Source organism: Amblyomma maculatum, chromosome 10, assembly GCF_055883805.1.
Source record: "Amblyomma maculatum isolate TAMU_Amacu chromosome 10, ASM5588380v1, whole genome shotgun sequence".
Taxonomy (NCBI): Eukaryota; Metazoa; Arthropoda; class Arachnida; order Ixodida; family Ixodidae; genus Amblyomma; species Amblyomma maculatum.
Window position 1 is genome coordinate 149,390,777 of NC_139353.1, and position 27,871 is coordinate 149,418,647.

General features: G+C 46.0%; 2 protein-coding genes across 2 annotated transcripts; one reads left to right on the forward strand and one right to left on the reverse strand.

Annotated features, from left to right (window-relative positions):
• Window positions 1-8,287, forward strand: LOC146177710 (uncharacterized). Its single transcript, XM_084581623.1, has 3 exons — window positions 1-248; window positions 4,051-4,244; window positions 6,414-8,287. Exons 1-3 carry the CDS (start codon window positions 1-3, stop codon window positions 7,880-7,882), a joined length of 1,911 nt encoding a protein of 636 aa, XP_084437749.1. The 3' UTR covers window positions 7,883-8,287.
• On the reverse strand, window positions 8,193-27,871 carry LOC146177711 (uncharacterized). The gene is made up of 4 exons (XM_084581624.1): window positions 27,774-27,871; window positions 24,534-25,615; window positions 8,331-8,390; window positions 8,193-8,233 (listed from the first exon to the last, which is right to left on the reverse strand). Exons 2-4 carry the CDS (start codon window positions 25,525-25,527, stop codon window positions 8,193-8,195), a joined length of 1,095 nt encoding a protein of 364 aa, XP_084437750.1. The 5' UTR covers window positions 25,528-25,615; window positions 27,774-27,871.

Genomic DNA, 27,871 nt, shown 5'->3' on the forward strand with positions numbered 1-27,871 from the left:
ATGCTGTGGGAAAATAGAGAAGGAGACAATCTGGTAGTCATCCATGCCGGAGTAAACGACGTGCTAAAGAACAGGGGACAAAACCTAGGCAGGCAGATAAGAACAGGGGTGGCGAAGCTACGGGCTACAGCTGAAAATGTGCACATACTGCTGTGCACAGTGCCGGCAGTCAAGGGACAGGGCCCGTATGTAGCACACCAAGTACTGAGGGCTAATGAGATGATCTGGGAGGTAGGGAAGGCCCTCAGGTGCGATGTCATGGATGTGAACAGGGTGATACATGGGGATAGGAACTACCTCCCCTTCACGTCTGATGGCATCCATTACACCGCACCAGCGGGATGGCAGCTTGGGCTGCGGATGGGGCGAAGGGCGCTAGCTTTTTTACAGGCGAGCAGATTGCCCCTGCATACCGAGAAGTAGGAGACAAAGATGGAGGGAGGAAGGGCAGGACGAAGGCACGGAGGAGGAAAAAGAAACAACCCGTAAATTTGGCCTTCATTAATATGCAAGGGGGTAGAAGTAGAATTAAATGGGATGAAATTCAGGAGCAGCTGCAAACTGGAAATTTTGAAGTATATGGTGTAGCAGAAACCCACCTTAGAGACAGTGAAGAACCTCCACACATTGAAGGATACTCATGGCTGGGGTGCAATAGAAAAGGGAAGGACCGAAAAGGAGGTGGCCTGGGGGCGCTAATCAAAGGCCAAGATTGGAAAAGGATAACAGAAAGCCGCAGAGAACATATATGGCTCCAGGGTAGAGTGGGAAACCTAGATACAGTACTAGGGTTTGTTTACCTAAAAACAGGAAATGACTCGAATGAGGAAAATTCAGAACATTTCAGATGTTTAGCTAAAGACATAGAGGAATTTGGCCAGAATGAGGAAGTGATAATCTTAGGGGATATGAATGCCCATATGGAATTTTTTGATGGAGCTACCGATACGACAGGCAAAATGTTAGGAACATTTTGTGAAACCCAGGATCTCACAATAGTTAATTCAGAGATAAAGTGTGAGGGAAAATTAACATGGGAAAGAAATAACTCTCATTCCACAATCGACTATTGTCTGATGTCCCCACAAGCTGTATGACAGGTTAGTAGGTATGGAAATTGATGAAGAAGGGGTGAAGAGCTTAGGAAGCGATCACAAAAGAATTAAACTCCAATTTGGCGGGACAGCGGCCGCAACAAAAATGCAGGTATGTGAAAGCAACCAGAAACTCAATGATATGCAGTTGGAAAAAGGGTCAAAGCGCATTGAGGACATAGTAAACCAACAACCAAATAGAGAATGGACATACGATGACCTAGTAGAAGTATTTAAAAGAGAGCTAAAAAAGGGCAAGATTAGAAGAGGAAAGAGAAAATATAAACCAAAAAGCTGGTGGGATGCTGAAGTTAAAGCAGCCATACCGAGGCGTCAAGAGGCATCCAGAGAGCACAGATTAGCAAAGAAGAGGGGAGCCACACCAAGGGAAGTAGAATCCAAATGGGAGGAGTACCTTGAGAGAAAAAGGGAGGCGTCAACCTTAATCCAAATCAAAATAGGAAAAGCTGGGGTCCAGTGGATGATGGACATAAGTAAAAAAGATAAAAATGCTGCAAAGAGGTTTTGGAACCACATAAGGCTACAAGCAAAAAAGACGGAAGGGGTCCAACACTCACTGACCACACAGGAAGGAAAAAGAGTGGAGGGAGAGGAAGCACAGGAATATGTTAGGCGCACAATAGAAACAGCCTTTGCCAGTCTGGAAGTGAATGCCGCAGAAGAAATGGAGAATAATGAGGACCACAGGGACGAGGAGCAAGAATACAAGGAGATGACAGCAAGAGAATGGGAAAGAATAGAACGGAAGGTCCCCTTGGGAACAGCGACAGGACCAGATAGCATACCCATGGGATTGATTACCAGATTAGGACAAAAAAGCAAAGTAAAATTGCGACAGTTGATTGAACAAACAATAAAGGGCGGTCAAGTACCAAAAGATTGGAAATTAAGCAGGATGAGACTAATATACAAAGGCAAGGGAAGCAGAGATAACATAAAGTCCTATCGGCCAATCACAGTTACATCAGTTATATACAGGGTAGCAATGCAGTTAGTAAAAGTAATGATGGAGGAATGGGCAGAAGGAGGGAATATCCTCGGAGAACTACAAAATGGTTTCCGCAAGGACAGAAGACTAGAGGATAATTTATTTGTGGTTACCCAGTGTATAGAAACAGCAGCTGCAAGTCAGAGACCACTATGGATAGCGTTTTTAGATATTAAAGGGGCATACGACAGTGTAGATCAGAAAAAACTGTGGGACCAGTTGAAGGAATATGGCCTGAATAAAAACCTGGTTCAGTTCATACAAGAAGTGTATGCAGATAATGAGGCAGTGATAGTATGGGAGATGGAAACAACAAAACCAGCAAAAATAAAAAGGGGGCTTAGGCAAGGGTGCCCACTGTCACCGCTGCTTTTCATGATATACATGAGCCAAATGGAAAGGCGCCTGGAGGAAAGTAATATGGGATTCGATGCAAGCTATATGCAGGGAAGACAGAAAGTAACACAAGTTCTACCAGGATTGATGTACGCGGATGACATTGTACTGCTGGCAGATAAGAGGGATGGGTTGCAGGAGCTGCTTAAGATCTGTGGAGAAGAGGGCGAAAAGCTGGGACTGCAATTTAGCAGCGAAAAATCAGGAATAATGGTATTTAATGATGAAAGGGGGGACGTGCTGGAAATACAAGGCACCAAGGTTGAACATGTGGAGAGCTATAAATACCTGGGCATATGGATCAACGAAGGAAAAAATTACCTAGAAAAGCATGAAAGAATTACGATAGACAAAGGGAAAAGGAGTTCGGATATTATGAAACACAGGGCCCTCTGGAATTATAACAGGTATGAGGTTGTTAGAGGGGTATGGAAGGGTGTTATGGTACCAGGACTCACTTTTGGAAATGCAGTCCTGTGCATGAAATCAGAAGTACAGTCAGGCCTTGAAATCAGACAGAGAAAGGTAGATAGATTGGCATTGGGAGCACATGGCAACACACCTAATGAAGGAGTCCAGGGAGACATGGGCTGGGCATCATTTGAGGTTAGAGAGGCAATTAGAACTAAAATATGATCAGAGACTAACCGAAATGGAGGAATCAAGGTGGGCACGAAAAATATGCAAGCACCTCTTCATGAAAAGCCTGAATACGAAATGGACTAACAGAACCCGAAAGCTCAGATTTAAGTACCTAGAGTTTGGAGATACACCGCAGCAAAACAGCAGCATTGAAAAGCAGGTAAAGGAGGTAGAAAGGAAAATGTGGGAGGAAAGAATGCAAGGAAAATCAGCATTGGGTATGTATAGAACTCGAAAACAGGATATAAAGAAAGAAAGTTTATTCGACAACTCACGAGGGAGCTCATTGCTGTTTGAGGCTAGGACAGGGACCCTCAGAACAAAAACGTACAGGAAAAAATTTCAGGAAGTAGATATATTATGCGCGGCGTGCGGAACTGAGGAGGAAACAACGGAACATGTTGTTCTAAGGTGCCAAAAACTTCGTCCTGCCCTTCCCGCGGAAAAAGCGGCAGATCTGGAGAGAGCGCTGGGATTTGCTGGGGAAGATGGACGAATGGATGAGGAACGCGTTCTGATAACAAAAGAGAGGTTAGATGATTGGTGGAAAAAGTCAAGAGAATAAAGAGAGGAAAAAAAAAAGGGGGGGCAGATACGGGCGAATTAGAAGCTAAAAATGGGGAAGAGATAAATATATTTCTTTTAATTTTTTGGCTAGGCGGCGCAAGCTGCCGTCCGATACAAAGGGCAGAGCCACTATCATCCATCCAGTTTTAGCCGCTCCCCCCATTGCTCCTTGCTGCGCGTGCCAGAGTGGTCGGCTTGAACTCTTTGCTTTTATCCAACTGTTCTTTTCGTCGCTGACATGGAAAGCCAAAGTGCAAGTAGCGCGGGAATCCCTGCTGCGGTCTCCGCTGAACAAGCTAAGTATCACTGTTCGGTGTGTAATGCTGTTTTCACCTATGAAAGTGCCCGAAGGCGGCACGTGCGAAAACAGCACCCTGACGTTGCCGACTCGTTGGTTCCTAATCGCAGCGCTTCGTTTGCATGCGATGTTTGTTCTAACGTGGCATTTCCCCATCGTGGTGGCCTCTTGCGGCACCACGAGCAGGTCCACGGGTTTGTGTCAAGGCGTATCAAGCTCGAATTCTCTTCTGTAGCAGGTGAGTGCGGCGCCGCATGCGCTATTGTTATACCGGCAGATTGAGCGTGTGAAGTTGTGATTTTGATATTGTATAAAAGGTTCTCATTGTTTTATTATTTATCTATGCATTTCATGTGCTCGATCCGCTGAGGCGATAGTTTTGCGACAGTCACGCACACCGCTCATATGTAATCATTTCAGCCAGATTATTCTGTTTCATATAACTAGCCGGTTGCAATGTTTGCATGCACAATATGGTTGACATCATTGACCCTTTCAGATGTCCAAGCTTTAATGCGGAAACATTTCTTGGCGCATGAGGAGCGTGGACGGGATCTGTGGGCAGAGCTGTCCGAACCGTCACTTAAAAAAAATAAAATAACATGCCATCACTGGACTTCAAACCCGCGCAGCACGAACAGATAAGCTTCTCTGGTGCAGGCTTGAGAGCACTATGCATTGCTGCGGTCTATCACACCTTGTGTAAATTGCCACACACTCTTGCGCTGAGTAGTAAACATAGTCTTCATTGAAGTTCCATCTGCGCCGTACCTTCATTTAACCTAGGTAATAAGCCGTCCGAACGAGTGTGGCTGAGGTTCGCTAGTGTAGTGTCAGGCGAATCTACCAAGTCTCACAGAGCTTGCAATGTTTTTATACTACTGCACCAACTTAAAGTGCACCCGTGGAATTTTTTTTCTGATTGGGCATGCAGCCAGTGTTGAGCTTTGTTGATTATTTTAGCAAACATTGGCCCCGATTTAGGAGGGACAGTCCTGCTTTTGCAACTTTGGTCACGGTGTCCCACCGAGGTGCTTGTGGGATGCCGTTTTGTTCCGCTTTAGCTTTTCTGAATGAAGCGCTGGTTGATAAATCGCTCTTAGCATCGTCTACTTTGAAACATGGTTGGTACAAGCAACACGAGCAAATTTATTTTTCTTTTTCTGCTTTCCAAGCTGTACGTGTTTGAATCATAAAAAGAAATCTTATCTTGATCACTAATGCCAGCCCCTCCGTGGCCTCCCCAAACACGTCTGCTTGCGCAGCGGCTGGATAGGCCAGAAAAGGCTCGCTTTCATGCTGCCTATGGCTCGAAGGCCTCCATTGTTCAGCGAGCCGCTGCCATAATCAAAGCCAGGTGCACGTGGGCTGTGTGATGTCAGTGCAAGTTAACCCCAGGTGGTTGAAATTTCTGGAGGCCTCAACTATGGCATGTCTCAAAGCTGGAGTTGCTTTGGGACGTTAATCCCCACAAACCAAACCAAAGTCAAGCATCTCAACCGCCTTCGTTGACAGCGCTTCTTGGTGCCTTTGTTTTTGGGTACTAGGCTAATATGGTCATATTAGCCTAAATGAACGAACCAATCAAATTGCTTATTCTACCTGTTCTAGGAGAATACAGTACTACGCACACTCTTTATGCTGAGGTGACTGAAAATATAGTAAACATTCGTTAGTTGGGCATACAAGGTGCTAGAAAAAATGTTTTAAATTATTCAAAGGTTCAAATTATCGAATAGGGCCGAAAAAAAAATGTCGGAAACCATTTCTATCACAGTAATCTTATCCATTATCTGTAGGTGGAATCCAAGTGAGGATGATGGATTTTACCAGTTTTGTCATGTGCTTTCTTTTTGCTTTGTTGGCAGCATTGAAATAGTGCTCCAAAATTGTATGTGCTTTCACTAGCCTTTCTGCAGCGAGACGCAGTTGCAATGGTGCCTCTTCACAAACCTGTTCCCTCGTGTTTTCAGGATACTTCACCATGCTGTCGATGCACTGAAGCATCACGGTGAGGCACACAGTGCATGAAAACTGCACGTCTAGCGCATAGTTTCTTGGATGCAAGCTAACCACGTAGACATAACCGTATGCCGATGACACTGAAGGGGTCAAGCACTCTAAAATTAACCAAGACAGATATGCTAACATACTGAGATGGCTGGAAAGAAATATGGTAACAAAAACCTATCAGCATAAGATTTGACGTGCTTCAGCTAGGAATAAACCACCAGCTGGGAATAAACCACCTGGACAACATATGAATGCCAGAAAAGTGTAGCATTATTTTGCGGACACATTACAATGAGAAGCAATCATTGCTGCTTTCAGTTCGGCATAATTGCAGTTCTGGTGTTTTTTTTGCTCCAGCCTAGTCCACGTTGATGTTTATTGTTCCTATACACAGATTTTGAAAGCTGGAAAGACTCTGAAGAAAAGAAGGAGGTGGTTCACTTCGTGTGTAAGGGTATGAAACATCTGGCATCAGGAGAGACAAAGAAGTATCTTGTGTGTCATCGTGCAGGGTCATATGTGAAGACAGGAGAAGGTAAGCGTCAGTCAAAGGTTCATGGCAGTGTAAAGTGTGAGAAGCACTGCTTGGCAACAATGAACGTGACTGTAGGTGATGAAAATGTGGTAGTAGATTATCAAGTTGAGCACTATGGCCATGACAAAGAGCTACGGTGCCAACCCTTGTCACTTGCTGACCAGAAGGTCATAGCATCCAGATTGAAGATGCAGGTCCCTCGTAGAGCTATTCTTTCAGAGGCACGCTTGCCTGCCAGAGCTCCACTGCACAGGCTTCACCTTCTGACCTCGTCAGATATTCAGAATGTAAAGGTAAAGTTTAAAATTGGCAATGAAGTGGAGAAAAATCGTGATGACTACATCAGTACTCAGATGTGGATTAAAGACCTGAAGGACTGCAATGCTTTGCTGTATGCAGACCTAGATAACCTGACAAAAGAAGGTATTGGTGACTTTGTGGTTGCACTGATGACTCCTACCCAGGGCGATATGCTACTTAATAATGGCCAAAGAACAGTGTGTGTTGATTCTACTCATGGCAAAAACAGGTATAAGCACCAACTTGCAACTGTGATGGTTATAGGCAATGATGGGTCAGGCATTCCGTGTGCCTTTCTCCTGTCTCGGAGCGTGTCAGAGGATGTCATGATAAGGTTTTTTATTGCCATCAGGGACAGGCTTGGGAGTCAAGTTTCCTGTAGTGCATTCATGTCAGATGATGCACCAGCATATGCAAATGCTTGGGAATATGTTATGGGTGCCCCTGAGAAATGCCTGCTATGCGTGTGGCATGTGAGATGGAACTGGAAGCTCAACATGGCTAAGGTAAGTAATAGCCAAAGCAGAGAAGTTGTCCAGGAGAAGCTGACTGCTATGTGGACCAGCAGAAATGAAAAAGACTTCCTGAAAGAGCTCTCAGAGTTCCATGCTTTAAAGGAGCATGATGGGTACATTAAGTTTGTTGAGTATTTTGACAGAGTGTATGCCAAGCGGCCGGAACAGTGGGCTCTTTTGTACAGACAGGACGCAGGACTGACAACTAATAATCACCTTGAGTCTATGCATAATGAGCTCAAGAAAGGTTATTTGGGAGGGCTTCAGAACTGGCGGTTTGACAAATTGCTGGCATCTGTGATGAATTTGGCACGTGACCGGCTGATGAAGCAGCTCATCTGCCGAGTGAAACCCAAGGCAAACCATCGCACAGTAGACTGCTTCAAAAAGCATACTGCAGGAATGGAAATCTGCAAATCTGGTGTGACCAGATTTTCTGATGGAAAGTGGTTTGTGCAGTCACAGTCCAAGGAGTGTGTCGAGTACACTGTTGTCAAGACAGACACACAGTGAAACAAATGGTGCCCGCAAAGCTGCTTTGTTTGTGTTACTTGTGTCCACAGCTTCCAGTGCACATGCATGGAATTTTTTGCACGCATTAAACTGTGCCACCATATCCATGCAGTTGTGCAGTGGGAGCTGCGGGCAGCAGATGGTACCGTTCATGAGCTGGTCAGTGAGGACGCATCTGCAGATGGCCATTCAATCCCTGCCAGTAATCCTGAGGCACTATTTGAGAGTATTTAAAGTGACATGATTCAGTCACAAGAATCAAATGTACTCGCAGGTATTGACATTGAGCTTGCTGCTCTTACACGCGAAGTCAGTAAAAAGACTTCAGCCGACCCAGAAGTGGCAGCAGCTCTGCATAAACAAATTGGCATACTTAAGCAGATTGTCGGGAGATGTGCTGATAAGGAAGAGGAACCACCTCTGCCTAGGCCGCCACCTGCCAACAAACCGCACGAGAAGCAGTCAAGGTCCTGGCCAAAAAGTAGCAATGCCACCATTTCTGCGTCAGCTGCATCAAGTTCACAAAGTGAGCATGCAAGACAGCAGCCCTAATGTCAACAGGATCCATGTAACAGCAGCATTATCTTTACTCTGTAATCTCGGGTGTCGAAAACGTAAATGCCTTGAACGTCAGTAATGGTTCTTTGATGACAGGAATCTAAAAACCTTGTGACTCATTGCAAATATTTCCATGACAAAATGGTTACAGCTAATTGTAATTTCTGAATATCTCAGGCAATAAAAGTGTGCAAATATAAAGTCACAGGAAATAAGGTGCAAATTTGAAAACTGCTTTAAGAATTTGAGGCTGTTTTGCTTAGTTGGTTTTTGCTTTTGCATTAACATTTCTTTTCACAAGCCTTTGGCATTTTTGCCTGCTTTCGCTTTCCATTGATAGATATGTTCTAAATTACTATTACTGCAAGAATACTACTTGTACGAGCGAAAATTCATTTATACTCTATCATATTTTGGGATTGGAGTTTTTGGCTATATTCTCACAATTTTACATGTCTCTCAGTGTTTAGTTCACAATGCTTGTATTGTTTTCTCGGCAATTAATGATGTAATTTACATTGTGTGATTAATTATGTTTTACCATCTATTTCCAACTTAAACAGTTTATATGCCATAGCTTACGCGTAAACGGCAGTGCTTCAAGCAATGCTTGTTGTAAAGGAGTTTCTAACCTCATTACAAAAGCAATTCAAATTACATTCGCCTGCAGACAAAAATGCAAGTGATTGTAAATGACATTGATATTCACAGCACAATCATCGCAGTTGAGCAAGAGGGCAAGGAATCAAGGTTTGTGCTAGTGATAGATCTTTCGTAACGTTGACACAAAAATCCCTTGTATTCCATGATGTTGCTGAAGCTATTTAAGTGATACATATGGCAAATTTTCAACGAGTGCATGTAACTCACTCATAATAGCTACCTACATATGCATTGCATGTTAAATTGGTGACCTCTTTCGTTGACAGGCAAATTATGAAATACGATTTTGGCATACTTCTAATTGCTTTAACCAAAAAGTCCAACCCTACACATATGCGAAGCCGGGCATTACAGGGTTAAGCATTGATGTGCCTGCTGTGGTTTCCTTGAAATTGTGGTACTGCTTTTTTTTCAGTGGTGATCTTGTGTGTGTAGTCTGCAGTTTTGTTGAACTATCTGGCTTTGTTAGTATGTCTGCAGTAGATTCCCCAGGTGTTGTCACATGCATAGTGGGAACACGTGTATTGTGATGGTGTGCTCACACGGTGTGGGCAGTCATAGTTTGCAGCCAAGTGGCATTAACTAGCCTTGGAGGAACATAGTGATAGTTTCCTCCAGGTGTTGTTGCTACATCATTGTGTGAACAGGTGTATTGTGATGGTGTGCTCACACGGTGTGGGCAGTCATAGTTTGCAGCCAAGTGGCATTAACTAGCTTTGGAGGAACGTAGTGATAGTTTCCTCCAGGTGTTGTTGCCACATGCATTGTGTGAACAGGTGTATGGTGATGGTGTGCACACACGGTGTGGGCAGTCATAGTTTGCAGTCAAGTGGCATTAACTAGCCTTGGAAGAACGTAGTGATAGTTTCCTCCAGGTGTTGTTGCCAAATGCATTGTGGGAACAGGTGTATGGTGATGGTGTGCTCACACGGTGTGGGCAGTCATAGTTTGCAGCCAAGTGGCATTAACTAGCCTTGGAGGAACGTAGTGATAGTTTCCTCCAGGTGTTATTGCCACATGCATTGTGGGACAGGTGTATTGTGATGGTGTGCTCACACGGTGTGGGCAGTCATAGTTTGCAGCCAAGTGGCATTAACTAGCCTTGGAAGAACGTAGTGAGTTTCCTCCAGGTGTTGTTGCCACATGCATTGTGGGAACAGGTGTATTGTGATGGTGTGCTCACACGGTGTGGGCAGTCATAGTTTGCAGCCAAGTGGCATTAACTAGCCTTGGAGGAACGTAGTGATAGTTTCCTCCAGGTGTTGTTGCCACATGCATTGTGGGAACAGGTGTATGGTGATGGTGTGCTCACACGGTGTGGGTAGTTGCAGCCACTAACTGGCGTTGTGTTGCATGTGTGACAGTCACCTGAAGTGTTGTTCCCTCATGCATAGCACAAACAGGTGTATGGTGATGGTGTGCATGAATGCAGTGTATAGTCTCAGTTTGCAGCCACTAACTGGTTTTCAAAATCTTGCTGTGGTAAAACAGGGGGGTCAGTGTTGCCAGTTGCACAGGTTACAGGCATAATGTTATGTGCTGTGACGGTGCAAACATCTGTCTGTGAGTGGTGGCGGGCTGTCACGGTCAATAGAGAAAAATTTGAGCTTGGTGTCTAGGTACCCTGTCGAAGTCAGTTTTCATCTCTGCCTTAAGCACTGTTCAATAACGATTGTTCAATAATGATAATGAATGGAGTTAATGTTGCCTGTTGCATAGGTTAAACAGGCATAATGCTGTGTGCTGTGATGGTGCAGACATCTGTCTGGGTGGTGGCGGGCTGTCACGGTCAATAGAGGAACACATTTGAGCTTCCTGCAATCTAGGTACTGTAGTGCAGTGGATGTTGTTAAATTCGGCCCTGTCTAATAATGTTTGTAGGGTGTACATTCTGAGCCAATGCCTTACAGCTCCCTCCGAATCTTGGTCTTGCTGAATTGTCAAATTACAGAACAATTTTGCACAACTATCTAGGTTGTGCTGACCTGCTTCCAGTACCATGGCATTAAATTCTAGGTATCACTCATTCAAAAGCTTTTACTATAATTAGGTGTTCACTTTCGGGTGCATTTCAGTCTAGTGAGGCATGAGTCATACCTTAATCCATATGGCCCATTAAAATGGGCTGTTCTTTCCTTAGTTTGGAGGTTTTCTAAGCATCTGAGCACGCCTGCTCTTTTTGTCTTAAGGTATTCTATTCCTCTATTTTTACTTGCTAGCTTTACTTTTGTCTATTTTGCTGTTACCTGCGGTGGTTGCGGATGTATTTACATTTAGATGACATTTTGTAGTCAGTTTAGATTTCTAGGATGGTGATATTTGTAATGTTTCATTTTAGCTGTGATAATGTGCCTTTCTTTCCAGGGTGCTGCTTGCAACTAAGGCTTTCCAAGGCTTTCTATCCTTTTTGGAGGTGTGAAATAAAGGAGCAAAGGAACACAGCTTGTTGTTGCATTATTTATTTACACAAGTTCAGGCTTTGTTGACCAACAAGGTCAAGGTAGGCAGCAGTGCACTACCGAACCTTCATTTTGTTTATGCATTTCATGACTGACCAAGCCGCAGCATAGTCCTAATAACAATGCATCCAGCAAAACTCTTTGTGTGCTTTTAGTTCATGCAAAAAAAGAGCAACAGGACGCGGTGTTAATTCTGCTGTCACTTATATTCATGAACAATATCCCTTTATTTCTTTGTAGCTCTTGCCCTGCAGAAAACATTGCATTAGGGGTCGACTCACATAGGTATTAGTTCGATTGTGACTGATGTCTTTTTGTTGTCAGGTTGTTCCACTTTTCCAGTCTGGGCAAAAAAACACTTCAAATGGTCAGGTGTGGTCAATATGGCATGAATGACGAAAGCATTTGGGGAAGAACAGCAAAATATTGTGAAAGGAAAAAAATGTATTTGATTGCAAAAGCAATACTACGCCAGGTCTAACCGCTCGTCGCTGTGTGCCGTGTCCGTAGACAAAAAGAATGCTCTGTCACCCGCAGCTAATGCTTTCGCTCCATATTTGGTTCAGCAGCGTTGAACCCTTTCATTTTTTCGGTGCAGTTCAATGCAGGGAAAGTCAGCTTGAGATTTCATAGATGAAAAGCATGATTCTGGATGAATTTCAAGGGCTAAAGTTTGACGGGAGTCCAAAATCGCACATGCATATTCAAGATTATTTTTTTTTATCAAAGTTAAATGAATAGCTACTTTTACTACAGGTGGGACGAATATATGGTGTTTTAGGTAGCCAAGGAAATAGTTAGTGGCTGCATATGCTATAATTTGCAGGATGACGATGAAATGGGACTAGTGTTCTCCTATACCAGAGGTGGAGTGCTGCTCCATTCTGCTCCAGACCAGCTGCCTCAATGTTTTGCCATCAAATTTAGCAGAACACAGATTTTTGCTGCACAGAGGGTTATTTATAAATCATAATATTTCTTCAGAAAAATGTGATTCGATGCAATTTGATAGTGACTGAGAGAAACACACTGGGGCGGTGGCATGCTGTGAGTTCCGTGTACACACTCTAGGGGCCGCTTCAGTCGAAACAAAGGCAGCACAATAGGTACGTTTTGATTCGTCAGTGGTGAGAGAAGTGAGCAAAGCAGTCACGGCGGGTATCTCGAGCCATTAGTAAAGTTTTTTGACAACACAGTACAACTCGAATTCTAAGGGTTCAGCTGTGAAAACCAGCAGGTACTTCACCATCGTGCCTTTTTGTTAGTAACAAGCGTGTGAAGCCTACATCAGACCAAAGCATACTTGAAGCATAAAGGAGTCGCGCCACAAAAATGCCATTCACTTCACATGTTCTCAAAAATGTTCGAAAGCCACACGGGCCTATCGCCAACGCGTTTAAATTAAGGAAGCGCTGAAGTCGCTCAGATGAAAATATGATGAGCCATTGGCAAAAGGCTATGAAGCAAAAGAATGTGGAGGAGGAAACTACCATCCTTGAGCGTTGTCTATCCTTCCTGAAGGCACTGCTGACCAGATCCCTGGAATTTTTCAGCACAGGTACATGTTTAAACTGATATGCACAAGACAGAGTTGAAATGTGCTTTTCATTGATGTCAACTTCAAACTAGTGGTGGGTGGCGCTTGAGCACATCAAGTGGTGAACTCCACGTTTGAACCTATCGTGTCAAAACAGTCAGACTTAATAGAAAGGAATCAAATCGGGTATTTTGGTGTCAGGAACAAAAGCTTGCAATTATTGAAAGCGTTTGACCTTAGAAGCATGCTCTAAAATATAATATGAATGCTCCAAATTCTCATTTTATTGCTCCAAACCTGCTCTAAATAGGCTTTATTACTGTTCCCTGAGCTGTTCCAAAATGTTTAAGCCTGCTTCCACTCTCTGTCACATGGGCAATCTCAATGCCCATAGAGTGAATGGCAATTGAAATTTTTGATGGTCATCGACATGCACCACTGCCGCACGGCATATTTCAATGACAACTGAGTAGTGAGCGTGTGATCCAACAGGTAGTGCCACGGGTAACATCCATTAAAAATGAAGTGCAACGGGTGGATATCACACTAAAAGCTATTTTTCAATGAAAGTTTGTTCATAGAAAGTTATTCAAATACCTCACAGCACTGCATAACCCATAGGCAAGCGACGACGGAACGACGACATGCAATTGCGGCATTCTTTTTGCCCCAGGATGCTGCCACGGCTTGGTGGTCTTCATTGTGTTCGTAGTTGCTATTGTTAGAAGCACATGTGAGCCTCTTGGTCTCAGTTGTCGCAAAGCACGATAAAGGGCGAACATGAGCGGAACACTGCAGGATTCCACACAGCCACACACCAGCAGCTAGACACCCTAGGACAATGTGTTTACATCTGAACACTGCCCATTCTATAGATCGAACAATCCTTTTGACTCCTGAAAAACTAGTTTATGAACTGTTTAACCCAGAAGATGTTCATTGGGTGGGTACAAGGCTGCTCTCAATATTCCTTGGCATTCCAATGGTCATTCGCAAACTATTGAGTCAATGCTGACCAAGTTCAATAATCTTCAAACTGCTGTGAGGCAGTGGCCGATCCCCATTGAGTTCGATCTCCATCGTCTCAATGGACATTGAAACTGGCCGTGGGACAGGGGTATTATTAGCATTCAAGGACGTCAAGTTAGAACAGCAACTTTCAATTAGTGTTAAGTTGTTTTGTAGATGGGATTAGGCACTTCTAATGTTGCTCCATTAGATGATGCTGCCATTTGGAAGACTTGACGCACATTAGAAATTAAAACTGTTCATAACTGCACAATCTTGGTCAAAAGTCTTGAAGCCAAGGATTTTTATCTCAAGTGCAAAATCAATCAGTCATGGCACCATTAAAAACTAAACAGCCGTGAAATGCGATGAGACAGTTTCTTGCTGTGATAAATGATTTCCTAGAATTTTAAATGTCATTTGGCCTTCAACGATAGCCTGACTGCTCCACTTTGCGGTTCAGACAAATCCTTTGGTTGGTTGGTTTGTGGGGTCTAACGTCCCAAAGCGACTCAGGCTATGAGAGATGCCGTAGTGGAGGACTCCGGAAATTTCGACCACCTGGGGTTCTTTAACGTGCACTGACATCGCACAGTACACGGGCGCCTTGCTTTTTGCCTCCATCGAAAAGCGGCCGCCGAGGCCGGGATTCGATCCCGCGTCCTTGGGAACAGTGGTCGAGCACCTTAACCACTGCGCCACCCCGGCGGGGCACAAATCCTTTGGCTTCAAGACATTTGATAAGACCGTACCTTGCGATACACTACACATTACAGGGAACATTGAAGACTCACGGTAGCCAAAACAAATTGCTGGCAGCTTCTGAAAACCCTTAATGTGAAAATTCATCTGGCATTGTAGTTAATGTTATCAGCACACTATAGAACAAACATAAATGAGGCAAGTGGTACACTGAAAAAAAAAGTTAATTCAGTTTAATTGCTTGGCATTAAGGTTTAAACCCCAGCCCTCTGCGCACTAAGCAGGCATGCGACACATAGGCCAGCCACAAAGGGTAGTTGGCTCAAGCATGCCGGAGCGGTACCTAGCGAACGCGTGTGGTGTGCTTCTCCGTACCTGTCCTCGTCCCTGTGGTGCCACAACAAGATGAATCCATACCAACTTGCCCAGTTTTCTATTCTTGTGTATAACTTATGTTTGGGATGCATACTGATACTGCAGCAATAATCACCGAATGCAATCGGGGAATGCGGTGGATGTGCTGAGGCGGTGGGTTATGTGACCGACCTTCACGCACTGAAGCACTGCACGATATAAACATGAGTGAAGCCTCGAACGCACCTATGTGTTATCAGGCCACACATAGTTGGACTGGAATCTGTCGTTTTGTAGCAAAAAGATCCAAATATCAGTGATTTGTTGTACAGCACTTTATAAGAAGGAACTTCAACGAATTTAAAACAGTTGTAGCGAGATTGCAGGCACACAAATGGCTATGCTTTCGCATTCTCACACTGAAGCAGTTTCAAGCGTGTGTGCCAAATGCTTTTACCAATGCAACAAGAATAACTTTCAGTTCAAGTGTGAGAGTTTGCATAAAATATGTTTAAAGCCACTTTATCAAATGCTTCTTCAAAATCTTAATCTTAAAAGAATTATATCCTCAGGTAGGTTAAAGCGCTTTTATTGCGTAAGCAATACTACGCCAGGTTTTAGCCCGTTGCGGGAACCGGCCAGTAGCCACGTTTGACCGTTGACCTTTGGAGAAGGAGAAGAGGGAAAAAAAGATACGTCGGCCTTGCCTACGCAACCTACCGGATTTGACTAGAGCTAAACTCCAGCTAATTTTTTTCTACCATTGTTTTCTTGCATTAATTGAAAGCTCCTCCTAAATTGAAGAACACACCGCTTGCAAAAGTCAGGGACATAATATATACTTTGTGTAGTAACAATGCAGCTCTACGGACAGGAAAACTGCCATGGAATTTAGGTTGCTTGCAGTGGCAATAAGGACGACACTAGTCAAGATGCGCAGATTTTGTTAAAGCTGTTAAAGAAGAGTTTATGTTAAAGAAGGCCAGGTCGAGACGGCAAAGTCGTGACGGCAAGGCAAGGTACGCTGTGTCAGCGTTTTAATCTGATGGTGAACCCAGGCGTGTGCTGGAGCCGGCGCCGCGGGACGATGACGATGGTATGTACAAAAGAAAGAAGAAGATTATGGTATGTACAAATGAAAGAAGATCTGCGGAAGGCTCGCAATATAGCAACCACCGTTCTTGCCTGTACATGGCTATCATAGATATACCAACAACCACGCAGTACACATCTATCGTACTTGCCAGTTCAATCGAAACTGGTCTGCTGCAGCCAGTATAAAACCCGGGCACCGTGGCCTAGCAATCGAGCGCTCTAACCACTGAGCCACCGGGGCGGTGTATTAAGTCAAACATCTTAATATTTTTTAAAGCAGGAAGCATGGCTTTATTTCATTCATCTCATTGCTATAATGCCCCAAGTGTACTTCACTTTCCAACTATGGATCAAAATAGACATCAACCCTCTTATGTACAGGCACAAGCCTGATTCGCAGGCCCGGCCCAGGCCCAGTGAAACGACTCATGTGCTGGCCCAGCCCGAGCCACTGCAGTGCTCAAGTGGAAACAGGCTCGCGTATTTTGGAGCGGCGCAGGGATCCAGGGAGCAGTGGTAACACCAATTTACAGAAATTAAAAGTCAGTTTGCAGCATCCTAATCATGTTTTGTAACATGTTTCTAGAGACATTAATAATTGTGACTGCCCATTCCTGACATACAAAGAAAAGATTACTCCTTTTTATTCAACCTTCAATGCTTTGCCTACTAAAGATTACTATGCATGCATCACAGACAAGATGAAGGCTAAACATGTACACGTTTAAAATAAATTGGCTGATCTATACGCACCAATTTGGCACAGACTGGCATAAAAAGGAATGTTTGCTTTATAAGTGAATGCCCAGTTTGACTAAAAGCTGCTTCCTCTTTTCAACTGATCAATTTGAACAAGTTCTACCACTTGGATACACTCAAGCATCGTCACTAGATTGAAACTCACACCAATAAACAAGACATTTCCACTCTTTATCCTGTGCATGCCATTTTTGATGCTATGCCTGTGCTGACAGATTCTGAGCAATAGCCAGCAGTGCCTTAAGGGGGACAGACAGCACTAAAGGTTATTTTTTCCGCCATTTAGCTGCTTCACTGCCTTTTGCCACTGGCTCATATTTTTGCTTGAGTGATGCTAGAGCTTCTTCAATTTTAACATGTTGGCGACAGGCCCTGTACAGATTTCCCACACCCTAGAGAAAGGTTCTAGTGACTGGCAACTTTGGTGCATCATCCCCATAATACTTAAAGTATCCTTTTGTTTGAAATAGGCTTGACATGCTTGTTATTGACAAAAAGGCTCCATGGCGTAGTACCTGCTTGTTTTCATAGCGAAAGCCATGAAACAAGTAATTTAGTTCTTTGTAGCTGGAGAAATTTCCTAAGGTTTGCAGTGTCTGCTTTGCTCGCCATCAGCGACTGAAAAGGCTGGGTAGATGTGCTATGCAACGTTCACAGAGCATTTTTTTCGCAATATCCTCCAATCACTTGTGGTTCGTTTCAATTTAGTTGCAAATAAACACTTATCATGCTGCATGCTTCTCTAGTTCACAGAAACTAAACATGGTTTTGGCCCCACACAATATGCATTAGACCTCTGCCACCGCTGCACTTCCATCGTTTCGACTATGGCGGCCTGGATAGCACCGATGCACCACTCGCAACATGCCACCGGCCTGGTGAATTAAATCAGTCTGAAACAGATCGCATTTTTAGTAGGCAATACAGTGACCTACCGTGTGACAAAAAGCCACATTCTGCTAAATTTCAAGGTAAAATATTCAGGCAGCTAGTATGGAGCAGTCTTAGGCCTAATTTCGGGTTTGAAGCAGGATGCAGCAGGGAAAGCAGTTTGAAGCAGAACAGATTACCTATAGAAACACTGCCACCCCTGAACAAAGGTGAAACACGTGGTGCACTTGCACTGTGTGATTCAGTGCACATTACAGAATGCTAGGTGGGCGAAATGTCCACAGCACTCCCCTATAACATCCTTCATAGCCCGAGTCACTTTGGTATGTTAAGCCTCATAGATTATCCAGAGTATAAATACCCGCAGGTTGTGAAAATGCACCAGGTAGTGCACATGCACTAGTAACCGTTGTAAGGAAAATGCACAGCTTTCCTTTGAATCATTAGTGATTTAGCTTGCCGGAGACGTACTGACGTAGAAGTATACCGGTTTGCTGGGCCCCTCCTGCGCACGCACATTGATGGGTGAGTGCAATTGCGGCCACTGCGCCTGTGTGGGAGGGGACGGTAAACCGATATACATCTACGTCAGTATGTCTCCAACAAGCTGAATCTCAATTTATAGCATGTGTTCTCACTTTTGGCATGCAGAAACTAAACTACATTTCCATGTTCAAAAATTTTGAATTCCTCAAGAATCTCTAAGAAACACTTGCATTGCTTTTCTGGTTACCTGTTGTACATGCGTTGCCCAGATCAGTTAAAAGCAAAGATTACCAAATGATGCTCAGCAACACTTACAGTGATGCTATTTTTAAGCTAATAACAATAATATATAGTCATGGCCTTAGGCTTGCAGAAAGAGGATGAGGCTCAATGCTGCTATGTGGTTGATGGGGAAGACAAAGTGTATTCAAGGAATGAGCCCTCATTGCTTGGCTCCTTGGCCGTCTCTCTCTCTCTCTCTGTATATATCTTCAATACTCTTTTGTGAGCATATTTCTTCCCGTTACATTATTATAAAAGTCAGTACTAGAGTAGGTATGCCACAACAAGTGTCATCTGCTCTCTTAAACAAATGTTCCAGGTGCCCTTATTCCAAGCAACTTGTAGCAATGGCAAGGCACACAGGTCTAATTTATGGTTTCACAGATTATGTAACGCATCTATGCGGGTTGGTATCAGGCGTTTGGAAATAGTTATTCGAAAAGCCAAGCCTAGAACAAAACTTGAAGTTCCCTGAATACAAATAGGCATGACGAGCTTTTAAGGCTAAAGCTGAGCATAAAATGAAAATGTATCCTCTTTTTCATTGCTCCACTCTGTACTCAAAAGGTTGAGGTTACTAGTCAGCCATTAGAATTTCATTTCTAAACGTGCGAAGGAATGTAATCATGCAGAGGAGAAAGACAGGTCACTTCAGGATCTTGAACTGTAGAGATGGTACCAACATCATTCTTGCAGATAAACCTTCCACCACACACTGTTTCAACACATTTTACATATAGCATACAGAGTATGATATGCCTTCTTTCAAAAGCAGTCCAACACCCTCTTTCCTTGAGCCTACTGCCCTGCGTACAGTTGCCCAGATGGAACACTTGCAATCTAGCTTGCAGGTTGAAACGAGTTTTACAGTCCTGGCTAGACCCCAATGTAGCTTGTGGCCTGCCCGAATAAAGTGGCCTGTGTTCAATAAAGGACTTTGTTGTCAAACATGCGTTTGACAGACCCAAGGGCAGCCAAAAATCTTAAAACTTCAATTTGACCTCAGCATCCCATTGCGAATGTATCAAGGAAGGGCAACGATTGCTTGGTTAGGTGAATACCGATTTGTAACACAGCCTGAGTGTGGGTGCTTAATGCATGATCAATTGAATGACAAGGAAGCAGACAGCATCTCAGCCCCACTTCTTAGGCAGTGGAAACATCCATAGTTGCATTATCACAGCCGTAGTTGCTGTGTGTTTTTCAGATGCCTAAGATATGCGAAGCATTGAAAACTTAATTTTCTGTTTGATATGAGCAAAATGTTCATCCTGCTGCATTTCGCTCAAAGTTAAGCGTGAGGTGCTTGTGTACTATGCAATATGTGTACGCATTCAAGAACTCCAGGTGGTCAAATTTTCGGAGTCCTCCTCTTAGGGAAGCTAAACTCGTAATCCAAACCAAACCAAGCCACACTTTCATGTCACATTAAATTATTGGCAGTTTAAAATTATAGACCAAAACATCACATTAATATATTGTCACGGTGTTGGCGACTGGGGCTAGATTAACAGAGCCGGCACAGGTAGAATCACACGGTCCAAGGTTTAGATACGTCCCGCGAGTCCGGAGCCGATTCACTTCAACGTCGTCTTTCACTCTGAGCGCCCCCTGGCAATCCTCCCTCCTTAAGCGTAACGCACACAGTTACACGTGCACACAAGCGTACAAAAGCAACCTCCCCCCTCAAAAAAAAAGTTTGTAGATGTAGTTTGTCAGTCACCGTGCAAAGTACGGCTTCAGTCGCAAGACATGAACTGTCTCTGGACGAGGTAGCCGACGGCCTGTGTGCTCTGATCCATCCGGGAGCACCTCGTAATTGACGTTACTGATGCGTCGCACGATTTTATACGGTCCGAAGTAGCGGCAAATTAGCTTGTGTGAAAGGCCGCGGCGTCGAACAGGAGTCTACACCCACACCTGGTCTCCGGTGTTGTAGAAAGCTTGTCTGTGGCGGAGGTTGTACCGGCGTGAATCCCTGTCCTGTTGCTGGGTGATGTGGACGCGTGCTAGTTGGCGTGCTTGCTCAGCATCTTGGGCAAACTGCTCGGCGTCAGAACAAAGTTCGGTATCTGTTTGGTAAGGGAGCATTGCGTCCAGCATCGTCCGAACCTCCCTGCCGTAAACGAGGCGAAACGGTGTGAAACGTGTAGTCTCTTGGACTGCCGTATTGTATGCGAACGTCACATATGGTACGATCGCATCCCAAGTCTTGTGCTGGGCGTCGACGTACATCGCCAGCATATCCGCGATGGTCTTATTGAGCCTTTCCGTCAGCCCATTGGTCTGCGGATGGTAAGCAGTAGCTTTTCGATGCGCCGTACCACTGAGATGAAAGACTTCGGCCATCATTTTTGAAGTAAAGGCAGTCCCTCTATCAGTAATAATACAGGTAGGAGCACCGTGCCGTAGTATGATCTGGTGTACAAAGAAATGGGCAACTTCAGACGCTGTACCACTAGGTAACGCTTTGGTCTCGGCATAGCGAGTCAGATAGTCTGTGGCGATGATTATCCAACGGTTGCCACCAGAGGATCGAGGGAAAGGACCTAGAAGGTCCATGCCGACTTGATCAAATGGTGCTCGTGGTGGTATTATGGGCATGAGGAGGCCCGCAGGCTTTGATTGCGGAACCTTCCGACGCTGACATTGCCAACAGCTCTTGACATAGCGCTTAACAACAGTGGCAAGGTTGGGCCAGTAGAATGTCTGTCGTATCCTAGCAAGTGTGCGAGAATAGCCCAAGTGGCCAGATGTTGGTTCATCGTGGCACGCGGAAAGGATTTCCTCTCTCAGAGCTGTGGGTACCACGAGGAGGTAGGTTCTTGACTCGGATCTAGAGTTCTGCTTATAAAGCACACCACCTCTCAGGCAGAAAGTTGAGAGGCTCCGAGAAAAGCACTTAGGTATGGTGGCTGGCTGACCTTCTAAATAATCAATCAGTGCTCGTAAATCTGGATCTGCACGCTGCTGATGTGACATATCTGAAGCATCAACAGCTCCGAGGAAACTGTCAGCGTCATCCGTGTCTGGTGGAGCGAGCTCGACTGGCGCGCGGGAGAGCGTGTCAGCATCTTCATGCTTATGTCCGGACTTATAAACAATAGTGAGATCGAACTCCTGTAGGCGAAGGCTCCATCGCGCCAGGCGGCCGCATGGGTCACGCAGGTTGGCCAGCCAACACAAAGAATGGTGGTCAGTGACAACTTTAAATGGGCGACCATAAAGATAGGGGCGAAATTTCGCAGCAGCCCAAATAATGGCGAGGCATTCCTTTTCAGTAGTTGAATAGTTCGTCTCGGCGCGGGATAAAGTATGGCTGGCATAGGCGATGACTCGTTCAACACCCTCTTGACGTTGCACGAGAACCGCCCCAAGGCCAATGTTACTGGCGTCGGTGTGTATTTCTGTCTCCCCCTGCTCATCGAAATGGGCTAGAACAGGCGGCGATTGGAGACGGAGACGCAGCTCGGCAAAAGCAGCTTCTTGTTCGTGCGTCCAAACAAAAGGAGTGTCTCCCCAGGTGAGCTGAGTCAGCGGTTCAGCGAGATCAGCGAAGTTATCGATAAAACGCCGGTAGTAACTGCACAAGCCGAGAAATCGGCGAACAGCTTTCTTGTCACGTGGAATCGGAAATTCCGCAACAGCAGCAATCTTGTCAGGGTCGGGCTTCACGCCGGCGGCGCTGACGACATGGCCGAGAAATTTAAGCTCTCGGTAGCCAAAGTGGCATTTCTGTGGCTTAAGTGTCAAGTTAGCGGATCGAAGGGCTTCGAGTACTGACCGCAGGCGCTGAAGATGTTGTGCAAATGATTCTGCGAAGACCACCACGTCATCTAGGTAGACTAGACAACACTGCCATTTAAGGCCGGCGAGGACAGTGTCCATCATCCGCTGAAATGTGGCCGGCGCGGAACACAGGCCGAAAGGTAGAACTTTAAATTCGTAAAGGCCGTCGGGTGTGACGAAGGCCGTCTTCTCACGATCTCGCTCATCGACCTCAATCTGCCAGTAGCCACTTTTTAGATCGATGGACGAAAAATATTTTGCACGCCGAAGGCGGTCGAGAGAGTCGTCAATCCGCGGCAAGGGGTAGACATCCTTCTTGGTTACGGCGTTCAGTTTGCGGTAATCGACGCAAAAACGTAACGTGCCGTCTTTCTTTTTAACTAGAACGACCGGGGAGGACCACGGGCTATTGGAAGGCTGGATAACCTCATCTTCGAGCATTTCCTTAACTTGTGACCTAATAACTTCGCGCTCGGTCGAAGAGACGCGGTAGGGGTGCTGGCGGATTGGGCGCACATTATCGAACGTCACGATCTGGTGCTTGGCGATGGGAGTTTGATTCACTTTTGACGACGATGCAAAACACTCCTTGAATTCGAGTAACAATGAAAACAGCTGGTCGCGCTGGCTGACCGATAGCTCTGAGCTGACATCGAGATTGTCGAGGGATGTGGGCGGTGGCACGGTTTCTGCGGACAAGCACTCGGAGAATCAGATATGCGTTCGGCGAAAGCTACGGAAGTGTCACGAAAAAGGTGTCGATACTCGTGCGAAAAATTTGTAACAAGTACCTTGGACTGACCACGGTGAAGATGTATCAAACTGCGGGCCACGCAGACTCCTTGTGTCAACAGTAACGATACGTTAGTTTCGGCTATTGCGTCATCATCGTTAAGGGCATTGCATTTGACATTAACGAAGGTGCTGGTTCGGGGTGGCAGAGTGACACTGTCCTCATAAACTCGAAGCACATTGAGTGGTCGCTTTGCACCGCTGAGGGCCACTGCTTTTTCAGTAGAAAACGAGACCTTAGAATTCCGGAGGTCAATAATTGCGCCATATTCACGAAGGAAATCTACGCCCAGAATCAGGTCACGTGAACAGCTTTTCAGAACAAGGCAGCTTACCACAAATGTTGATTCTTGAATTTGAACTCTGGCCGTGCACATGCCCAGAGGAGTAATCAGATGACCACCCGCGGTGCGAACGTTTGTGCCAGCCCACGGAGTCAAAACCTTCTTGAGAACTGCGGCAAACTGGCTGCTCAAAATAGAATAATCAGCGCCAGTATCCAACAGAGCCCGAACATGGCGACCATCCAGTACTACGGGTATGTCCAACGAAATCTGCTCGCGAATGTCAGGCTTCTGAGTCTTTGAGTGCTCTGCGTTGGTGTACGCGGTCTGCTTCACCTGCAATTCGTCGTCGTTGCAGGTGTGTTGTTGCAGCGTCCGTTCCACCGGCAGTTCGTCGTCGTTGCGGGTGCCTTGTTGCGTCATGTGTCCCACCGGCAATTCGTCGTCGTTGCGGGTGCGTGGTTGCGTCGTTTGTTCCACCGGCAATTCGTCGTCGTTGCGGGTGCGTGGTTGCGTCGTTCGTTCCACCGGCAATTCGTCGTCGTTGCGGGTGCGTCGTTTCGTCGTCGGTTCCACCGGCAATTCGTCGTGGTTGCAGGTGCGTCGTGGTGGCGTCGAGGTGGCGGTATGATCGGTAACCGCGGACTTTTCCAATGTCGATGCGTAGTCTTTCCGTGTCCGCATCAATGGGGGGTCTCCCGTGCCGCGATGTCCAGCGAGCCTACCCCCGAAGGTCGCTGGTTTCAGTTTTCCCTCTGGGGACTGGGCGAGCGGCCCTGCGCTGCCCATGAGGAACTCGTAGGAGATGGCGACGGGCGAGACCTGGGTGACGGTGATCTAGATGGTCGCAGACGAGACGGAACGATCCGGCGCTGATCATTGACGAAATCTTCAACGGCTCGAGGCCGTTCGCCGTAGCGAGGAATCAGCGGAAAACCCTTCGAGACCTAGTCGACGGTAGGGACAGCGCCGATAGACATGACCCGGTTCACCGCAGTGAAAGCATAGCGGCCGTCGGTCGGGGGTACGCCACTCGTCTGCTTTCCGTGTAGGCGGTCGAGAATCTGTGACGTACTGGATCACGGGGGCTGCTGTTTTCGGCCCAGCTACGTTCGGAGGAATCAGGGACGGCGACGAGGGCGGAGAGTATTGCAGCACCTGGGAGTATGTAGGGCGGTGACACTCTGGTGGTGTAGGAGGAGGAGTAGGGCCAGGTTCACCGATTGGAAATGGAGGCCGGAGCGCTTGCTGCACCTCGTCGCGGACAACGCTGGCGATGGAGGAAGGAGCTGGTTGAGGTGTGCCATACATCAGTCGGAGTTCGTCGCGCACAACGGAACGTATGAGCTCCCGTAGCGCCGATGTGTCCATGCTATGCGATGGGAACTCAGCAGAGACGGAGGCGGCGTGGATGGTGGGATCCCGTGCCGAAGCTCGCTGCTGAAGCACTTTCTCTATAGTGGATGTTTCAGCGAAGAATTCTGCAACAGTTTTCGGCGGGCTGCGCACCAGGCCAGCGAAAAGCTGCTCTTTGACGCCACGCATGAGGTAGCACAGCTTTTTGTCCTCGGACATCGTAGGATCCGCACGCTTAAACAGGCGCGTCATGTCTTCGATATACGCCGCTACAGTTTCGTTAGGCATTTGGATCCGAGTGTGTAGAGCGCGTTCGGCCCGTTCGCGGCGATCTGAGCTTCCGTAAGTTGCCGCAAGATGACGTTTGAACTCACTCCAAGACGACAGCTGCTCTTCATGGTTCTCGAACCACGTCCGAGCACCATCCTCGAGGCTGAAATATACATTTCGAAGCCGTGCGGCGTCATCCCAGAGGTTGAATGTAGCTACCCTTTCGTAGTGCTGCAACCAGTCGTCGACGTCTTCATAGGTGTCCCCGTGAAAGGTCTTTGGGACGCGGGGGTTTTGCAACGTCACGTAGGTGGGGGTCGCGCCAGGCATTGCGACGACGTCGTGGCTACTGGTAGTCATGCCCGAGGGGGAAAACTCAGGTGGTAGGCCTCGTTGCCTGCGGCTAGTGCGGTGAACGGGCGTCTCCTCGAATATATGACCAGCACTCCTGCTTAGCGTAGGGGTACGGGACATCAGACCTGACCTCCACCAGATTTGTCACGGTGTTGGCGACTGGGGCTAGATTAACAGAGCCGGTACAGGTAGAATCACACGGTCCAAGGTTTAGATACGTTCCGCGAGTCCGGAGCCGATTCACTTCAACGTCGTCTTTCACTCTGAGCGCCCCCTGGCAATATGTTGGATTACATTAACACCATGAAGCATGATGTGACAGGGAGATTTAAGATAAGCTGTTCTATTGTACATACAGATATCATGGGTGCAAGGTAATCTGCTGGTGTAGGTAAAAACGTCCCCGGAAAATTCGGTGCCAGAAAAACCGTACCTGGATGAAAGGGCCCCTTATGAAGCAACTCCTAGGAGAAAACATCCTCAAGGACGAATTTTGCCCATAGAATATAACCTTCCAAATTTCACTTCGCAAAAAAATGAACCTTTTGTTGCATTCTGCGCTGACGTTAATAACTGTTGATAGTAGATGTAAGCATTGTATAGTATCTGGGTCCTGTGATTGCCTAATTAGTAGCCTTGAGTAACCGCCCACAGTAGAAAGCGTTACTGAAACACCCTCACAGATCTTTCAGTGATGAGGGTCAACCGTTCTGGTGTCCACGGTACGAAATTCTAGCTGCACTACCAGTAGTGCTTTACTAGGGAAATCAGGATGACCACCCTGAAACGCCCTTCCCCGCTTCTGCCACCAAAGCCGGTGGTCAGCGCGCAACAAGACAAAGACGAGGCTACTGGTCAGCACCAGATCATGCCACGATAATGTAGTGCAGGTCAAGCCATAAAACACCACGCTACCACTACTCGTTGCCATAATCTTTGTTGTTGCAATAATGTATGCTGATATGGGGTGCATCCGCACTGATTATTGCAACTCGACATGTATAATCATAGTCTACGCCTTTATAGCACAATGAGCTGCTGCAGCATGTGGAACGAGAAAACACGCAGAGAAACATACACAAAAAATTCAAATCAGGTTCAAGCTAAAATCACAAAAGGAGATGCAAGGTCAAATAAGCAAACAGGGGCGACACTAGTGTCCTCTTGTTAATTCATCATGTAAAGGCTCGCTTGCGGCCGTTTTTCACACTATGTTAGGCAAAACACCCATTTTCCGAGCATTTAATCCCAGAGAAGCCAATCTCCAGGGCAGGCGAAAGACTGAGATTACGATACGTTACTTTGATTGCACTCGTTTGGGGATATGTTCCCCTATTTCGCAAAAAAAAAAAAAAAAAAAAAAAAAGGACTTTCTTTCCGGGGGCGTTTGTTCCGGGAACATTTATTCCGGGAACCTTCTTTCCGAGGACGTTTTTACCGGAACCAGAGAATCTGCACACCCCTCTCTCGGTACCCGACTACAAATCTCATCTGCTGCTGAGAACTGAATGGGTCGCGGGGCCTTAAGCTTGGATCACCTGCATTTTGGCTTGGTCAATGAAACAGAAAAACGGAATTCAAACGGGAAATAGTAGTATCATTAAAGTCTGAAACTCTCCGCGATACCTTGGTTGGGTGATTTGTCGTTTACCTACTGGCTTAGCGCAATAGATCAAAGACCACAAATGCTGAGTGCCACAATGGTTGGGGAGCTTTAGATTGCGGTATTAGTACGACGTATGCCTATAATTGTCGCAACACTCTTAGGCGTACCGCTTTCCATTGCTCTCAATACGAGGTTGTCTAGATGGTCGCATTCGGGCCATTTCATCCGCTACAATGGTAATATACTGTTTCGCTGTGATGCGTAGCCCAACTAGATGCTGGACGTTCATGTCCGCATAGCCTCCAGCGTTAAGTAACATAGAGACAGCAGAGCCAATGCACACTTGTTACTGAAACATCAATGCTCGACGTAAATGGTCTTGCCTGACGTTTGATATTAATGACCGTGTGCTGAAAATTGAAGCCTGCACATCACGCGAAACATTTACAGTCAACTGCTCACTTTCCACTATTTCTTAAACAGCCTCTGGTACATAACGTTGAAGTAAAAACAGCATTCGTCCGCCTTCCCACGCACCAGACTACAGCTGCCCTGCCGTGCCTTGAAATCAGCTAAGGCCGGTAACGAACAATTGTGTGGTTATAACACACAGTGCATGAGTTGCTATTACATAGAGTTTAATTACCTTTAGCAAGGCTGACGTCTTCACAACTCTTTGCGATGTTTTCATTAATCTTTCCTTCATGTTTTGATACGTAACGCAAGCAGCACGGACGCGGCCAT